Raw genomic sequence first — 20,377 nt, forward strand, 5'->3', positions numbered from 1 at the left:
CAAAAGTGTAGAATTGAGAACAAGGGCAGTGATGTTCAGACTGTACAATGCACTAGTTAGAGCTCATCTGGATACTGTGTGCAGTTCTGGGCTCCACACTTCAAGAAAGATATCGCTGCTCTAGAGGCAGTTCAGAGGAGAGCAACCAGACTTATTCCAGATCTGAAGGGAATGTCCTACTGAGAGACTGAGGACCTGAACCTTTTCACCCTGGAACAGAGGAGACTACGTGGGGACTTGATTCAAGTCTTCAAAATCATGAAAGGCATCGACCACATCAAACCAGAGGAGCTTTTCCAGATCAGCAGGGACACACGCACCCGGGGACACAAATGGAAATTGGGCTTCAAGGCATTCAAGACAGAAAACAGGAGACACTTCTTCACACAGAGAGGCATCACAATCTGAACAAACTCCCCAGCGATGTGGCTGAAGAGACAATTTGGGAACATTCAAAAACAGACTGGATAGGATCCTTGATCACTTAGTTATTAATGGACACCAAACGAGCACGATGGGGCGAATGGCCTCCTCTCGATTAGACACTGTCTTATGTTCTTATCTGTCCTGCTACTGTGATATGATTCTCAGTTTACTGTGTAGTTTGGATCTTTCCTATCTGCCAATGCTGATGTGATTCCAGCCAGCCTTGATAAGACCAGATAACACCAGAGGTTCAAACTGTGAGCAGCTGAGAAAAGACCTTTCAAGTAGGTTCCATTAACTCAGACCACACTATCAAACTCTCCGGTGGTTAATTCTGATGTATTCAAAGATTGTATTTATATATTTATCCATATGAATATGATAATAAATACATATACTACATGTTAAAACAAGAAAGAAGAGAGAGAGAGAGAGAGAGAGAGAGAGAGAGAGAGAGACAGAAAGTGGCTTGCACTGCATTGCTTTGGCTTTAAAATTACCAGCTGACTCCTTTTGAGCGAGAGGTGTTTAATTTTAAATATTTCTCTCTTCTTGAGGCCAAGTTAAATATAGTCACAGGAGTGTTGAAAGAATATGGATTTTTGTTCTATTCAGCTCTCAGCCTTTATGCTATGGCCATGAACATCTAAAAGCTATGGTATTTTCATTCATGTTGTTGGAAAAAGTTGTTAAAAGTTAACCTTAGCCAGCTATTAAGGTCTTTTGTGCAGCTTTTTTCTAATACTCTGTAAAAATATCTACCCATTCAGGTAAAGGGCAACTTTACATAGATTATTTTCACAGGTCCTGGAAACTTCTGAAAGTATTTCCCTCCATCAAAGAGGAGATGGGATGACTCATGGCACATTTGTGAAACTGGCTCAACTTCATTTACCTCCAATTTCTTTCATTAAAACTATAACAGATACATTACTACACATATTTCCAGTAAGGGAAGCATTCATTTATTAATAAAATAAGTACTAGGTTGTTGTTTTTTTATTATTATTATTAAACTGCATGAATCGCCAAAGAACAATGTTTCCGCTGAAGGCCGCAGATTCTGACAGTGTGATAATGGGAGAGAGATAAAATATATTCTATCTTGCTTCGTCCCTGCAGGTGAGTATAAATTAATACAATGTGGATGTTTGGACAGGTTTTTTATATACCCCAGGTTATGCTTTCCATATTTTTTAAATTTAGTTTACAGTTGTAAACAACAGAACAACATACAGAAGAGATTTATGAAGTGAGGCCAGTCTTATACACTGTGCCTGCTATGAAAACAAGTGTACTTAACTCTTAAAAATATATATACTAAAAAATAGATTAACTAATATATAATTAACTAAAAATATTTTATTTACAGACTCTGCCTAATAACACTGATATCTTTTCAGTGTGGTTCATTATAGATAAACTTCTTAACTGTTCCCTGCCAAGTTAACATTTATTAATGTATTATAATTTGTGGAAGGCAATACGAATAATTTCCAATCGTAATCAAGGTCAGTTCAATTATGATTCACGAGGTATCTGAGTAAAGCCTCCCAAAGATAATTAGGCTGGCGGTGCTTCACATTCAATGTTTTGGACATCGAAAACACATTTAAATTCACCTGCAGGGGAAAAGAAGAGAGACAGCAATCCACTTTCCCGGTGATTTACCTCAGGTGCATCGTTTAACAGTGTCGAAACGTAGCCGTCCACTCTCACACTCTGCCAATCACTTATTTACAAAATGGTGCGCATCGAACAGATATATATTTTGTAGAAAATTCTCCAAACAAACAAACCAACAACAGAAAATTGTGTGGCTGTGGACTGGATCTGATGTCCTGTATTGTTGGAATATGATTACATTATATGTGTAAGAAATTTGACAATGAGAGGCTAATCTTATATTCTGTGCGTATTCCTTATCTTGAGGTTTATGCAGGAGGGCAAATACTTGACTGTATTCCAAAATAGCAATCAATTCGGGTTAGATCTGTTGATTCAGCTCCGTGCAATATAGACTGACTGACGTACACGATTATACACCAAGTCACAAAATGGTGGATTACCCCCCTATTCTAGATACACCTTAATGAAAGTGCCTGATCAAAAAGGCTATTGGCAAAGTATGGAAAAGTCTCTAAATGTGCAGTGTGAGTGAAGAATTAGAGTAAAATGTATTGCTTCCCTTCCTTAATCACATTATCCATATATTAGTCTGGTACAGATTTGACTCTGGCAGTAATGAGGGAAGGTTCTGTAAACAAATTCATTTCCATCTGGTATAATTAGCTTTTTCAGCATTAAAGAGAAAGCATAGCTCTCCAATTTATAGTGAAAAGGACTAATGGATCTGTGTGAAGAAACCCTATATATCACCACATTTGGGGAATCTGCTAGGGAAATTAAATGTTATCCTGTCAAGGTTTATTACATCAACACTGGCATTTTGAGTTTCTAAAACCAGCCAATTTTGTTATTATACATCCAGATCATATGGTAATATGTTGCTCTTATAGCCAGCTTTATTTCATTTTAATAACCTTTGTGTAAAGACCGTTAAATACTGTCAACACGTTTTGTATTCCTGTTCTTAATCTGAAATTGTCTTTAACTTCTTTCATTTCCTGTAACATGTTAAACTGGCTTTGGATCGCTTGAAGCAATTAGTGGAACAACAACAGTGTACAATAACAGCGCCTGGACTTTGGAATATGGCTAATAGATTGGCCTGTGAAATGTACACAGTTTCAGACGGAAAAAGGTCAACAGCATCTTTATCTTTCACTCTCCAGGTGTGTCCGTTTAATCAACCCCCAATTCAGTCTTATTCTGGCACATGTTTACATGGAATTGATCTGCTAGGATGCAAAATGTGACCACTTTTGTAAGCTTTAAATTTTCCATATTTTATTAAATGTACAGTCGACCAATTATGGTTTGAGTCCAACAGAAATGTGTCAAATACTTGTATTTTAATGCAGAATCACCAACAATTTACTGATTGTGTATTTCAATGTGGAATTGTCAATTACTAGTAAAAAAAATAAGGAAAAGAGAAAGGAATTAACCACCTAATTAAAATGCATTTAAAATAATGAAACATGTGAGCAAAAGCCACCATTATCATAATGGTGCTTTAAATTAGAATGAGAAAAATATGAATGTAACACTTTACTGTATTATTTAAATGTACTTGAAATAATATGCAAATCCTTTAAGAACGTTTAATACATATGAAAAGAGGTTTAGTGAATTGTCAGATATGAAAAGTGTTTATCGTGCAATACACAATTACTCAAGAGAAAGGTTGTGTCAAACAATGTAACATCAGTACCGACCATTGTGTTACCAGCTAAACCTCAACAGCCAAATCTTTATGGAACCATTTATTGTCTACTGACCTTTCAGCCTCTCTCTTTCATCTGATGTAAGTATAGAAACAGTTATGTCCGCCAGTCGTTGAACTACCGTATATGAATATGCCTACAATTTCTGGATTTTCATACTGCTTTACGTGGCAAAACTCAGATACTTTGAGTTTTTATAAATATATGTAGATGTGTTTTCCATTTATATCGTGACGACCATTCTTTTGATTGCAATGTTAAACGTGCCTTGCTGTCCATGCTTTGGTTATTAACAAGTACTTTTATAATCGATGCTCAAACAGAATAACAGCAGACGCATTCAGAACAACAGTATTGAGCATAGCTATACCACGACACTAATTTACGCCACCAGCTCGTCAAACGCCCCTGAGTGGAAGCCCTGCCACTCGGGTTCAGCTTCCAAGACCAATCACATTTCCATCAGCTGTTTGGTCAGCTGTAAAAACACCAGGAGGCAGGATGGCACCTGCAGGACATCAGACGACCTCTTCCATCGCACACAATTCTCTCTCACTAATCACAGCTCTTATTAATTATTGCTTTTATGTCTATCCTATGTCTATGTCTATGTCTATTAGTCGCCGAGAGAAAAGGACAATTTTGTTTTCACGTTTTCAGCATATCTTCACCAGCTTGGATCCAAGAATCCCGTCTTATCCTTTGTGGCTCTTTCTCCATACTCCATACCGAACGTATAGGCTTCTTGGTACTCACTGGTGTTCACCACTATTCCTATACATTTCAATGATACATACAAAAAGAAAAAGCAATACAAAAGCAAATGGCCACATGACCCAGTGTAAAAAGCATTTCATGTTGTCCCCAAGGCCGTGGATAATAGCAAGGGCTGATCTCTGCTTTAAAGGAGTATGGGGTGAGCCGGACATCATTCAAGGATGTTAAAAGGCTTTCTCCTGACTCGCTGTGCACAGACACGCGTTGACCTGCTCTCTCAAGTGTGCCAATCAAGAGGCAAAGTGTCGGCCATGAGGAGAACTGTGACCACCGACCGCTGGCGACAAACAGAAGGAAGGGAAATGCCAGGGCCTGAACAGTGCAGCTGGATTCATTTCACGCTGTGCCCTCGTCGACCCATTACTGCGAGTCGCGGAGTCTGTGCCACGCTGAGTTCTGTCACGAGAGAGGAGAGCGAGCCAGCACAGGATATGGTGGGAATTCAAACTAAGCAGTCTAATTTGTATTCCACTGAAAGGCCACTTAAAAACGTAAACATAAGATAGAACTTGCAAGGAAAGAACAAATAAACGATATATACAAAATACATATGTACCAGATTCGATCCACAGCGTCTCATTTCCAAGTTGTTCAGCAAAGCGTCTGATCTTATCCTCTCACTTTCATCACAGTTGTTTCCTTAGTCCATACTCGATCTGTTCTTCTTGCAATGTGTCCGGCCAACTGCCATTTTAATATCTTCACTCTTTCAAATATATCACACATTCCTGATATGTGATAATGACGATATATACACATTAACGTGTGCATTTTGTAGGGCTGATAGAACAACAGCAGACAAGATGTCAGATGTATTTTGTGGTCCAATGTTTGACAGATATTCCTTTGACCTTTCCACATGTAATATGGAAATCAGTAGATGTATTCAATTTTAAAGTTCAAAGTAATTAACCTCTGATTTTATCATAAGCCTCTCGACAATGCCCTCAGCTGCAGCACGCCAAAGAAACTCCTGACCAACATATTCATTTTGGATAACATTAATCACCAGTTGGCTAGGCCGGACTGAAACACTTTTCCTCTCACTTGAACAAAGCGCATTCGCACAACCTGACAGCTTTATTACCAGGGTAATGGTGCCACTCATTCACAGAACTATGCATTCTGGAGGACAGAAACATGTGAAGCGTCAACGTCACGGCTCTCAATCTCAGTTACTGCAGAGAAGCAGCGTTTCATTCATCGAGTGGATCAGCTGACCAGACCTCTTACACCCAGGGGTGCTGCTGTAACACCTGTCTCCTCTGTTATAAGCACACTGGTGTATTGCTGGCAGACTAGTATCGCAGAGCTGCCCTTATTTTGGAAAGAAATCAAATGATCCAGGTGCATATTGCTGTGATTCACTGAAGGTGGGTCAGTAAACACCTTTACGAGTCAGAGTCAGAGTCAGACGTCAAGGAAATAAATGAAATAAGTGTCAAACAGTTTCATAAAACAAAAATAATTATATATAGTTGCATTAAATTGATCTTAAAATGTTTTATATCATAAATAAGGCCTGTGTTTAAAAAAAATATCTTAAAATGTATCTGTAAAAATCTCTAAAACCAATCAATGTTACTGATTGTGTCCTTATCATATCAACTAAGAAAAAAAAAACACAATGTATGCTATTTCTGCATTCGGAAACCAAGTCTTTCATTTGGCATTCTTAGCGCGTTAGAGACACACATTTTTGTATTCATAAGCTTTTAAAATGTGAGTGAAATAATGTTGCTGAATTATTTAACTGATTCAACTGGAAGATGTGACTGGATGTCAAGTTAACGTAAATGCCAAGAAATCAATAACGCCAGCAGAGGATAGAAAGACCATCTGAGTATGAACAGGCTATGAACGCTGTTAGTCAACTCCATTCCTGTGCCGATGGAGATAGACTCCTGCGAACGTTACACCAGAATAACTCGATGGTGAACCAGAAGGGACAGCCCCCAACGATAGCCACGTGCAAAGCCAAAACACCTGGCAGAAAACGGCCACTGAGGACCGCAGGACTGTGCAGCACTGCACACTTGTCTGGGACCTGCTCAGTGGAGTACAGGACATGGGACCCGCGCTGTTGAAAGTCCTCACCTATATTTAAAGCCGTGCAGTTCTCTGTGTGAACTAGAAGACATTTTATGCACACACACTACAGTGCTTGATAATGCCGACTCGTAAACAGCAATCAAACACGCCTACCACCCTTCTACTGACATTCACATTCACCCGAGAAAACAACTCCCACCCCGGGGCCGTGAGGTGAAGGGGGCTCGTCTTACCTGCTGGTGTCTGCCGACGTGATAGCAATCAGAGGAGGAGTCCTGAGAGAAAGGGTGGTGGGCCTCTGTATGGTCTCCGATTCGGGCTTTTTGTCCCAGTCGTATTGCTCTGCCTGTCTGAAGGCCAGGGGTGGCAGGTGAAGGGTTCGACAAGACAGCCGCCGGACCGTAAACGGCTCCATTCCCTGCAACAGGCCCTGATCCGGAGAGCCGGGACACTCGTCTGAATCCTGAAAGACAACACACGTCCGCGCTTCAGAAGACCGAAGAGAGCGAGACCTGGCTGACCAGATAACGTTGTGGCAACATTGTGTGGCAACACTTCACTGCAGCAGAAGAGCAATATCACTGCTTTTTGAGTTGTTGGTTTTGTAGACAAGACAATACAGATAATACACAAAGGACACAAAAAAACATCCAGCCATGGCCTTGTGACTATATGTGCCTGTATTTTAAAACATTTCCCCACTGCTACAGTATTACATTTGTAACAGAAATCACACATTTGTAACACCATTCAATTACTTTGCAGGACAGATAGCTGTTATGCATCATCATAAAAACAGGAGGACTTGTTTTGGACACTGATTAGCACTAATCTTGGACTGCCACATGATAATCTGGGGAAACTAGGCAACTAAGCAACCAGGAGTCTACAAATGAATACATACAAAACAATATAATTGTTTAGCAGTTAACACACCAAAATCAAGCCATTCTTCAGCCCGCGCCTGATTTACCAGATGGGAACAAAAGCCCAAACCTTCGGCTCATTTCCTGTTTTTGAATGAGTAAGCGATTCTTTCACAAGCCGAACGTCCAGCGGGAAATCAATCCAATTTAAATTATAACCCAGCCTTCCTCAAACACTCTCTCTCGACTGACGAAGCTAATGACTACAGAGAATTTATTTAATTTTAAAATCACATAGTTTCCGGGCGCTCGGATATGACTATGCTGACAAAAGGTTTTAGTGTTGTGTTTTGATTTTTAGAACAAAGTGACTGATCCCGATAATTGCTCTATTCCTGGTGGAAAATTAGTAACCGCATGTTAAATCTCACTGACAATAAGTCAAACCTTCCCAGAATCTCTACGAATATCAAAGACATCATGTTTTGTGAGTGTGAGGCCGGTACACCTCGATGTAATTCAATTCAAATTCAAATTATTTCACACCTATGGGGGAAAAGAGAAAGCTGATTATGACTCAGATACCCTTCACTCCGACGGAGTTCAAAGAACTGCACAGAGGAAACAAAAAAAGAGAAACTAAAAAAGTGTTTAATCCTTCGTCTACCTTATAGTACTGCAGACACAGAGGATCTTGTTATCAATCATGTCAGAGATAGGATAAAATCACCACGAACATAAAACAAAGCATTTAAATTATATATAGAGAGAGAGAGACAGGGAAGGAGAGAGAGACAGAGAGAGAGCACACATTATCAGCCGTTTCCTGTGATTTCATTAATTTGTTACATATCCATTCATACTTGTGCTGAGGCATCTGTTGGTGTTTCTGATTAGCACATCGGTTGTCAGGTTATATCGGTATTCTGATTTAAAAAAATACATTTTCTATAGCCATGGCTCACAGTAGGATAAGAAAAGCGGATTAATATCTCACTGTGTCCGAGAGAACGAGGGTCCGAATCAGAGTTTGCAAGATTATTTGGTTCTTATTCATCAAGAGATGATCACTACAAAATAACTCAATTAAATTAAAGAAGGTGTGCTGAAAGTGCCATTGTACATCGATAACTGAATAATAGCATGACACTCGATTATCACTTGGTCGGAGCACTTTGATACTGACTGTGGACTGGGCCAAACCTAAACATCAACCCACTCACCCTTACAGATTAAAAACCCATTACTTGATGAGAGATTGATCCTCTGTGAAACAAAATAGCTGCTAGCAAGTACTGTAATTGTAATTAGTGATTGATGGGTATTTACTTGGTCCAGGTCTATGTTTAAATAGTAAGTTAATGACACTCATTGCATAGTAATCACTATGTATCTACAGTATAAGCGACATACCTATTTTCTTGGTTCTTTAAGTGTAGCAATGATAACAGCGCCACCTGTGTAGTACAGTATATTGTAATTTATTGGAGTTTTTTTAACATGCAACTGCAGTTGTAGATCAGGTGAAAGCATATGATATGATATACTTAGATTTCCAAAAAGCTTTTGATAAGGTTCCACACCAAAGACTGATCCTCAAATTGGAAGCTGTAGGCATTCAGGGTAATAGATGGATTATGAACTGGCTGATGTCTAGGAAACAGAGGGTTTCGATTAGAGGAGTTGCTTCTAACTGGAGTGAGGTTGTTAGTGGAGATCCACAGGGATCAGTACTAGGGCCTGTGCTTTATCTAATCTATATTAATGATCTGGACTCTGGGATAGTTAGCAAACTTGTCAAATTTGCAGATGATACTAAAATAGGTGTCTCAGCAGATACAATCTCGGCAGCACAGGCTATTCAAAGGGATTTAGATAATATTCAGTTGTGGGCCGACACCTGGCAGATGAAATTCAATGTGGACAAGTGCAAGGTAATACATGCAGGTAACAAAAATGTCCACTATAATTACACTATGGGAGGATGAAGTATCGCATGAGAAAGACCAAGGAGTCTACATGGACTCCTCACTTTCTCCAGCCAAACAATGTGGGGAAGAAATAAAAAAGGCAAACAGAGTGTTAGGGTATATTGTCAAAAGTGTAGAATTGAGAACAAGGGCAGTGATGTTCAGACTGTACAATGCACTAGTTAGAGCTCATCTGGATACTGTGGACAGTTCTGGGCTCCACACTTCAAGAAAGATATCGCTGCTCTAGAGGCAGTTCAGAGGAGAGCAACCAGACTTATTCCAGGTCTGAAGGGAATGTCCTACTGAGAGACTGAGGGACTGAACCTTTTCACCCTGGAACAGAGGAGACTACGTGGGGACTTGATTCAAGTCTTCAAAATCATGAAAGGCATCGACCACATCAAACCAGAGGAGCTTTTCCAGATCAGCAGGGACACACGCACCCGGGGACACAAATGGAAATTGGGCTTCAAGGCATTCAAGACAGAAAACAGGAGACACTTCTTCACACAGAGAGGCGTCACAATCTGAACAAACTCCCCAGCGATGTGGCTGAAGAGACAATTTGGGAACATTCAAAAACAGACTGGATAGGATCCTTGATCACTTAGTTATTAATGGACACCAAACAAGCACGATGGGTTGAATGGCCTCCTCTCGATTGTCAGTTTTCTTATGTTCTTATGTTCTTATATCGAAATGAAAAGGAGGCTAAAACCTGACATACTTCAAAGCTAAAAACGTGCATGGGCTTTTCTGAAGCGGAACCAAAGCCGTTCTCAAAATCTCAACATTTTCTGTCTCCTAGAGCTGCTCTGATGGCGAATCAATGAATTGACACAGCAAGGTGCTTAATAGTCAACCTGACATGAGCCCTGGGATCTAATCTGGCAGCCTTAAGGACATTATAGATGTATGGCATGGAAATGCGCAAAAGAAAAATCGTCTCAATCTGAAAGCAAGCGTGCAAATTTGCGATGACTTAGGAGAGTACAGGTTTCGTTTGGCACTGATTTGATTTATCATTTTTATTATTCTGTTTAAATAATAAATAACCATTCTGGTTTTCAGTCTTTATAGAGTAAGACACCCCCCCTGCAACTGCAACACACTCACACACACACACACACACATACACAATAAAATAATATTTCACTTGTTACTGGAAAGATACTCTTAGGCCATATTTTATTAGCCCACACAGAAAGTAGCCACGTTGTTCAAGGATTCATAACCGTGTTTTGATTTACGGTGAACCTCCCATACAATTTTGCAATTTCGTCAGAACATGCAGGGAAAATCAAAGAAGCCAAAATGAAAAATGACATTGTGTTGTTTTGGAGCAAAGGTTTAAATTGGTCATGCTCAACTAAGCAAGAAAAAAACTGAGTAATAATAAACCTTATTAGACACAATGCACTCTAAAAGAAACTGCAGAGTGAGAGAATAAATTAAAACACAGGTAAAATGAGTGCAGAGAGACAAATCGTTTGTGCACCATAATAAAACATAAAAGCATCCGATCCTTCTGCAGAACTGCATCGAAATCACAGGAAGGTTGATGGAAATATGATCACAACAGTGGAATAAATAAATAAACTGCTCATAGGTATGCCTGCAATTTGTTTTTAATTTAAACCTCAACTGTCATCTATTCAACCTGTTGTGTTCATTATTGGTTTTAAACCAATTTCAAATCAATAGGAACAAATACACAATGCGACAAACTGTGTGTCCAACATTAGTACACAATTTAGCATCGCTTTTGTGTCACATCCCAACAATCTGTCCTCTGTAGGAGTCGATTTTTCTCAGTCTAAGAGAAAGCAGGACTTCTGGGTCTACTAACAGCCTTTCTTTGCTCCCTTGTGTAGGTGTCAGGAGTCTGGACTCCAGATGACAAATGACACATTGAACAGCCACTTTCTCGAGTGCACTGCAAACAAGACAAGGGATGCCTGGAAAATAATGAGTTCATTACCTTGATTGGTGTGAAATATTAAATAGGTTAATTAGTGAAACGATTTGTTTTGATTTCTGAATTATATATGTAGAACTTCTGATTAAGGATCCTCGGAAGATGGGTATTTTTTGTGTCTTTTTACAGGACAAAAAATTATCACAACACAGCAGACAGTTGCTGATTAGGTATCGTTTTCATCAACTTGGGGCTTTCTGCAGCTAAAGATGACATAAAATGAGAGTGCGTTAAGCCAGCTTCGTATCTGTCGTATTATTTATTGTGGTAGAGTTTAAAAAATAAATGAAATTGATTGATTAAGCCCTAAATTGTGTTAGCAACTGTAAGACAATGGTGGTGTGATATGATCTATTAGGATCTATTCCTTATGTTATAAGGAAATTGTTGATAAATAACTGCATATTAATTAATTCATTCATTCAATAATTTAGTTATTTTATTTCTTGTGCCAAGTTATTTTTGACAGTGGAAAACATACAGACAATGTTTAAGTAAAGAATGAAGGCGAAATAAAAATAACCTAAAAGAACAGAAGACAAAAACTTCACCTGAAGAAAGACACGTATCTGAGTTTAAACGGGAGAACTGGTCGTGTTGTTCACGCTGCCTTGATTTGGTTCTCACATCGGGCACAAATGCCAGTATCAATGTAACTAAGCACCCTCCACCATCACAAATGTATTTACCGCTCTCGTCGAAATCTCTCTGGCTGCGGTGGCGGCACATCGCCCAGCTCAGCCAATGACTCACGCTTTACATTTTCAGCCAAAAAAGGTCAGTGGTGGAAAATGAAGAACTCGCACAAAGCAGCGATGTGTCATTTTTATGAATTTAAACATGTGGAACAAAGGCTTTCAGGCTTGCCCTTGAGGAACAGATTCACCTGTATTGTGTACGTGGGAGGTGCGGGAGAGAAGCAACATGGCCTGAGCCAGCTATTCTGTAACACTGAAGCCTTTTAGTGTGGTTCATAGTAAAAAGTACTAAAAGGTTTCCAGTGTGAATCAAGGACATTTGTGAAGCTACAGCAGCCACGAAACCTTGAGTCCCGTCCAAAAATGGGTGTTTTTACAGTCACCTATATTTAAAAAATACAGTTTAAACTTAAAACATAGATAAACTGAAGCCCTCTATTAATTATGCAATATTTTCTTATAATTAAAAAATCATGTGTAGCTCATAAAAAAACACCATGCGAAAGGTTAATTAACTTTCACTTCCTCATACAATATGCCTTCATCAATATTAACAAGATTTTAATGGGAGTAGATGTGAATGTGATTCCTGCTAAGGCCAATTAAACAGGATGGCATTTTTTTAAACATGGTGTTGAGTAAGTTTCCCAAAGTATCCCTGGTATCTATATTTACATACAGCCATTATAGATAGAATATATGATGAGTGATTATCCGTGACAGGGCTGTGTGCATTGAGAGGCAGAGACACAACTCCAGAGTGAAGGTTAACAAGGTCATGTGGTTCTGGTTTTTGAGACGGGACAGAATCTGGTCTGTGAATGATCACTCGTCCTCGATCTTATGCATGGCTTTGTTTTTCATGCAGAAAAAGGAGGAGGAATCAGAACTCAGGTAAATATATACACTGATCAGCCATAACATTATGATCACTGACAGGTGAAGTGAATAACACTGATAATCTCGTTATCATGGCACCTGTCAGTGGGTGGGATATATTAGGCAGCAAGTGAACATTTTGTCCTCAAAGTTGATGTGTTAGAAGCAGGAAAAATGGGCAGCGTAAGGATCTGAGCGACTTTGACAAGGGCCAAATTGTGACGGCTAGACGACTGGGTCAGAGCATCTCCAGAACTGCAGCTCTTGTGGGGTGTTCCCGGTCTGCAGTGGTCAGTACCTATCAAAAGTGGTCCAAGGAAGGAAAAGCGGTGAACCGGCGACAGGGTCATGGGCGGCCAAGGCTCATAGATGCACGTGGGGAGCGAAGGCTGGCCCGTGTGGTCCGATCCAACAGACAAGCTACTGTAGCTCAAACTGCTGAAAAAGTGAATGCTGGTTCTGATAGAAAGGTGTCAGAACACACAGTGCATCGCAGTTTGTTGCGTATGGGGCTGCGTAGCCGCAGACCAGTCAGGGTGCCCATGCTGACCCCTGTCCACTGCCGAAAGCGCCTACAATGGGCATGTGAGCATCAGAACTGGACCACGGAGCAATGGAAGAAGGTGGCCTGGTCTGATGAATCACAAGTTCAAGGTGTTGACTTGGCCTCCAAATTCCCCAGATCTCAATCCAATCGAGCATCTGTGGGATGTGCTGGACAAACAAGTCCGATCCATGGAGGCCCCACCTTGCAACTTACAGGACTTAAAGGATCTGCTGCTAACGTCTTGGTGCCAGATACCACAGCACACCTTCAGAGGTCTAGTGGAGTCCATGCCTCGACGGGTCAGGGCTGTTTTGGTGGCAAAAGGGGGACCTACACAATATTAGACAGGTGGTCATAATGCTATGGCTGATCGGTGTATATATATGTACAGTACCGGTCAAAACCTCCATTTTGGAGGGCACCTTAAAAGGGCACCAAATCCCTGTGCTTCTCTTTAATCCCATGTGTACTCTTCACTGTTGTGTTGTTTGCCAAGTGTTTGGTATCCCATGAATTCTAAAATGGGGGGGTGGGGGGGATACTTGGGTCTGAGCAGGAATACAGAAAATCTCAGAAAATATTGACAATTATGACATATTCTAGAACCAGACAGTCTACTGATGAAAACAAGACCATCCACATTTTGGTAGAAGCAACACACACCAGTAGAGAGCTCAAAATGTAAAGATGGAAAACTCTGTTTACAGTGTACATAATTGGATCTGAACTTCTCTGTGTTTGATAGAACATCAAATAAATGATTGGATTAATCGTTAGGTCGTTCTGAACAAAGCAAGCCTATTTGCAAATAAATCCGATCGAAACTGAGTGATCTGTGACCGTCTGAATGAGACCCCTGCGCGTTTACCTCCGGGCACTGAATGACGGCAGGCGTCACGGAAACTGTAAATCGGATGTGTTTGAGAATGAAACGCGCTGGTACTGCTTTCCTTTGTATCAATTCAGGTTATTCACTGGACTTGAACTATTTAAATTTCAATACAAACTGGAAAAATGGGGGTGTTCTAAACATTGGACCGGTAGTGTATATACAGTGCCTATAGAAAGTCTACACTTCCTTTCAACATGTTTACATTTTGTTGCCTTATAACCTGGAATTAAAATGCAGTAAAATCATTTTTGTTTTTGTTTTTTAATGTATCCTACCCACCTACCCCACAACTTCCAAGTGGAAAAAATATTCTAGAAACTTGTAGAAAATTTATTAAAAATAAAAAGGGAAATAGCTTGGTTGGATACATGTCCACCCCCTTGTAATAGCAATCCTAAATTAGCTCAGGTATAAGCAATCGCCTTTAAAAACACACCAAGTAAAGTGGCCTCCGCCTGTGTCAAATTGTAGTGACTCACATGATTTCAGCTCCTGTAGGTTCCCTCTGCTGGGTCGTGCATTTCAAAGCAAAGACTCAACCATGAGCACCAAGGAGCTTTCAAAAGAACTCTGGGACAAAGTTGTTCAAAGGCACAGATCAGGGATTGGGTATAAAAATATAAAAGGCTTTCATTATCCCTTGAAGCACGGTCAAGACCATTATTAAGAAGTGGAATGTGTTTGGCACCACCAAGACTCTGCCAAGATCTGGACATTCCTTCAAACTGAAAGACCAAACAAGAAGGACACTGATCAGAGAGGCTACCAAGAGGCCAATGGCAGCTATGAAAGAACTACAGGCTTTTAAGGCCAATACACACCCGTATATCTGTATATCTGTATATCTTCTACATCTTGTTCCTGGCATAACCACAGCATTAATCACAGTGAAATCGATACAAAACAATATCTAACCATTCACTTTATGGGTGACTATATTATTTGCTGTATTAAAGGACAAAACAATCTCAATTTACAGTCCATAAGTATCTTGATATGAAACTGCTGTGTTTCATCCATATTTTAAACCATGCACTTGATCGTTTTTGTTTTTTCTCTGCTAGTTGAAATCTGCTCAGATCTCCGTTGCGGAAGGAGACGTGTGAAATATTCAGCTCTGGCGTTTCGCTTCATTCTTGTTCTTTGATGGTGGCTTCGCCTTCAGTCTTACTTTCATCTCACACTACATTCAAGTCTTCTAATCTTTTTCCTCTCACAAGCTTTAGAAGTTTGGCAGAGTGACACAGAACCCAAAGACACCAAAGTGTCGGACCATGTTTTACTTCAATATGTCTTAACTCACCCACCCAGCTTTCACAGAACCGGGGACATTCCGCTCTTGGCTGCACTTTCTTTTGAAATTAGTTCCGTTTGTAAATTAGTCAAATCTCGTTAGGCAGATTTAGGAATTAAATTATTGTAATGCCTTAATTGTATTACATTATTATGTAAATGTAGTTTGAAGCAATTTGTATTTAAAATCATCTTTAGTATTGTAACCTAATTTCATAATTTCCAAAGCAGACATTAAAAATCATATTTTGTCTTTTCAGTTGATTGAGGATATTATATTTTTTCAATTAAGAGAGACAGGGGACAAACGATATTTTCAACATGTAATGCACGTACAAAATGGATGCTTTCAGCTGACCTTCCACCTCATTGTTATGCCATTACTATCTTCTCAAAGGAACGATTTCAACTTGCTCTTTATAAACATACAACCATGATATTTGTTGGAAATATAACAAAGATGGTTCAACTCACTGTGTCAAGATATCATTTTACATTCCCTTGATAACTTAGTCAAATAAAAACTAAGAAAAATGTCCTAGAAAACCTCTGGCTAAATGAGAAAGCCTCCATTTATATTTAATCTGGAAGGAGATACTCCTTAAGTGCAGAAACAAATCGCAAACCCCAACGCTGCGTTTTTATTTGAGATGCCAAAAGTTATGCAATAATATGGCTTCATCAGGATAACGGTCGTAATGTATTTTGTTTATCAGTAACATAACAATAAGAGGGTAAACCTATACTAACGAGACGGAGCATCGAGATGATATCGCGCAACCAAACTGAGATTGGTGATGATGGGTTTCTGTTGTTGTTCACATTTGTAACTGCATTATGAGAAACGGAGAAGCAATCAGAGCAAGGCCGAGGGCAAACCAAGGAAGCACTTTATTGTTACGCCCTTTCAAACATACTTGATTTAACAGTCGTGTAATTGGACCTTAACAAATGGGTTTCTCACATGTAGTTCCTCACCAGCATGAAATCGTGGGCTATTCTGTGATGCCTCAGCTGCAACTCCAAACCATCACTGTGATATGTGAAACGTTTTCTGAACTGTCGCCGCCACTCATGTTCTCACATAAAGTGTAGTATGAATGTCCAGATTTAAAAATATTCCCACTATGACAAAAATACCATCCTGTCATTACTAATATTTATATTATTAGATTATTATCATCAATAATAATAATAATAGTAATAATAATAATAATAATAATAATAATAATAATAATAATTTTCTTGCCCTCCAGCTCCAACTGACTTCGGGGTATGCTTTAGAGAATGTCATCTAAACAGGTGTCTGGTTGCTAACCACCATAATGCCATCTTGTGCTGTCATATTGGAAATAGATCAGCATGTTTCTTGTGTAGAAGGTTTTGTGTTTCCAGTGCATGCCGACAGTGGACTGAACGACACTGACAGGTCTGAAATACTAACACTAAAACAGCACGTTCAAAGAGCACAACACTGACCAGAAAACACACCTATTTCACATTCCTATTTGCATACAGTTACACATTCAGCAAATCAACCCCATTCTGAAGCAACCGTTTCCTGCGTTTCTGTCCTGAATAATTATCCCAGTGTAAATACACATAACGGGAGAGAGGAGGGATTGTGTTTGTTTGTTTTCAGGGTCGAATATGAATTCTAATGAACACAGCGCTGGAATCTGGATCACAGTAGCATTTTTTTAACCACTACCTGCTTTCTGGTACAGTACTTTTTTTAACAGGGCATTGTGTTGGAATAAATTAAATCCCTTATTATTATTATTAATATTATTATTATTATTATTATTATTATTATTATAATTATGTAATTAAACCTCGTGTGAATGAGATCAGGAATGCTGTTCAGTGATAATTGAGCCTGTTCTTGCCATGAGAAAAGAAGTCGTTATAAGACAGTAAACTTCATCCAGGACTGTGTGGATCAGGCAGCAATCCAAATATTTCAAGAGCAGCATATTTTTGAATCAAGCAGCAGAATAGAGATATAAAGGATGATTTAAAAGCCCAGTGAAGCAATAAAACAGGAAATTGAAATGACATGAAATTCAATCATTAGCTTTAATTAACGTTTGTTTTCAAATTCAAAAAACCTTTGATTATTTGCTTTCAATATGGAAATTACATTCACAACTTCCCACGTTTACAATTCCAGTTCTCTTTGTCACCATCCTAATTGTCACCCTGATGTTTTTTCTGATGCTGCCTTCAGAGATAAAAACAATATATACTTTTACTGTGCATTTCCACAGTGGGAATCTATCAAATTAGATTTACCACAGTTTTACTCACATGCTATCTTTTCCTTTTAAATGTCAACCATCCATTTGTAAAATGATGATAATTAAATAACGCCATGTGACTCTAGAATTGGCAAGTATCTGCTGAAATAAAGGCAAACGAATCTGCTAGACCACTTAAAAGGAACAGGAACTACCAGCTTTTGGACTCAGTGTGTAAATTCTCCTGACGAGTGATTTCCTGCAGGAATCCCTCCTGAGAAGTAGGAGGTTTCTAAGCAATTAATTTGACTTTGTGTTACCCTGTGTTTCCATAGAAATATTAGCACAGGCACATGCTTGGAAGATTGACAATGTGGATATTGTTTTGGATCTCTTTTTTCTAGTAGCTTTGTAATGAAATAAAACAAAAATATACTGCATACATCAATACCACCTGTTCACTTTCTGCATCTTACAGTTTTAAATGTCAGTTTACAGGTGCCCATTACAAAGGGATCTTGTAATCGAAGGAACACAACTCGGGTCGCCACCTTTGAGATATGGTCATACCGAAAATACCGGACATCCCTGCAAGCACAAAATATATAAATAGGCTACACACACACACACATGCACACAGAAATAGTAAACTGTCTCAACTTAAACATGTACAGGCCCGTCTGAAGTTTGCCAATGAACATCTGAATGATTCAGAGGAGAACTGGGCATCAACTCAGCTCGCCGTGTTTGGAGGAGGAGGAATGACCCCAAGAACACCATCCCCACCGTCAAACATGGAGGTGGAAACATTATGCTTTGGGGGTGTTTTTCTGCTAAGGGGACAGGACAACTGCACTGCATCAAAGGGACGATGGACGGGGCCATGTACCGTCAAATCTTGGGTGAGAACCTCCTTCCCTCAGCCAGGGCATTGAAAATGGGTCGTGGATGGGTATTCCAGCATGACAATGACCCAAAACACACAGCCAAGGCAACAAAGGAGTGGCTCAAGAAGAAGCACATTAAGGTCCTGGAGTGGCCTAGCCAGTCTCCAGACCTTAATCCCATAGAAAATCTGTGGATGGAGCTGAAGGTTCGAGTTGCCAAACGTCAGCCTCGAAACCTTAATGACTTGGAGAGGATCTGCAAAGAGGAGTGGGACAAAATCCCTCCTGAGATGTGTGCAAACCTGGTGGCCAGCTACAAGAAACGTCTGACCTCTGTGATTGCCAACAAGGGTTTTGCCACCAACGACTAAGTCGAAGGGGTCAAATACTTATTTCCCTCATTAACATGCAAATCAATTTATAACTTTTTTGAAATGCGTTTTTCTGGATTGTTTTGTTATTATTCTGTCTCTCACTGTTAAAATACACCTACCATTAAAATTATAGACTGATCATTTCATTGTCAGTGGGCAAACGTACAAAATCAGCAGGGGATCAAATACTTTTTTCCCTTACTGTATACATATTAATTGTTTTGCACTGCCTTCTAAATCATCTCTAACTTTCCTTAAATGATCCTGTAATCTACTGTAATCAATGTTGTGTTCCTTAGCTCTATAGTTAGCACAAGGATCATTTCAATTCAGAAATTGCTGTTAATGACATGTTTGAAATACAGACTTTTAGTTTGGTGTATACACTGCTAATCAGTTCTGGAACATTAATAACATAATATTTTTCCTGAAAACAAATCAATGTATAACACAATGAATCAACCTTGTTAAGAGCATAATAGCTGACATACACTCACCTAAAGGATTATTAGGAACACCTGTTCAATTTCTCATTAATGCAATTATCTAACCAACCAATCACATGGCAGTTGCTTCAATGCATTTAGGGGTGTGGTCCTGGTCAAGACAATCTCCTGAACTCCAAACTGAATGTCTGAATGGGAAAGAAAGGTGATTTAAGCAATTTTGAGCGTGGCATGGTTGTTGGTGCCAGACGGGCCGGTCTGAGTATTTCACAATCTGCTCAGTTACTGGGATTTTCACGCACAACCATTCTAGGGTTTACAAAGAATGGTGTGAAAAGGGAAAAACATCCAGTATGCGGCAGTCCTGTGGGCGAAAATGCCTCGTTGATGCTAGAGGTCAGAGGAGAATGGGCCGACTGATTCAAGCTGATAGAAGAGCAACTTTGACTGAAATAACCACTCGTTACAACCGAGGTATGCAGCAAAGCATTTGTGAAGCCACAACACGTACAACCTTGAGGCAGATGGGCTACAACAGCAGAAGACCCCACCGGGTACCACTCATCTCCACTACAAATAGGAAAAAGAGGCTACAATTTGCACAAGCTCACCAAAATTGGACAGTTGAAGACTGGAAAAGTGTTGCCTGGTCTGATGAGTCTCCATTTCTGTTGAGACATTCAGATGGTAGAGTCAGAA

At 39.6% G+C, this 20,377-nt stretch overlaps 1 protein-coding gene across 1 annotated transcript in view; it reads right to left on the reverse strand.

Annotated features, from left to right (window-relative positions):
• pde4d (phosphodiesterase 4D, cAMP-specific) overlaps window positions 1-20,377 on the reverse strand; it is a 270,138-nt gene that overhangs the window by 211,879 nt on the left and 37,882 nt on the right. The window contains exon 3 of the mRNA XM_066711415.1: window positions 6,839-7,068. Coding sequence (XP_066567512.1) covers window positions 6,839-7,068 — 230 coding nt within the window. The remainder of the gene's footprint in view (window positions 1-6,838; window positions 7,069-20,377) is intronic.

This window comes from Amia ocellicauda, chromosome 8, assembly GCF_036373705.1.
Source record: "Amia ocellicauda isolate fAmiCal2 chromosome 8, fAmiCal2.hap1, whole genome shotgun sequence".
Lineage (NCBI taxonomy): Eukaryota > Metazoa > Chordata > Actinopteri > Amiiformes > Amiidae > Amia > Amia ocellicauda.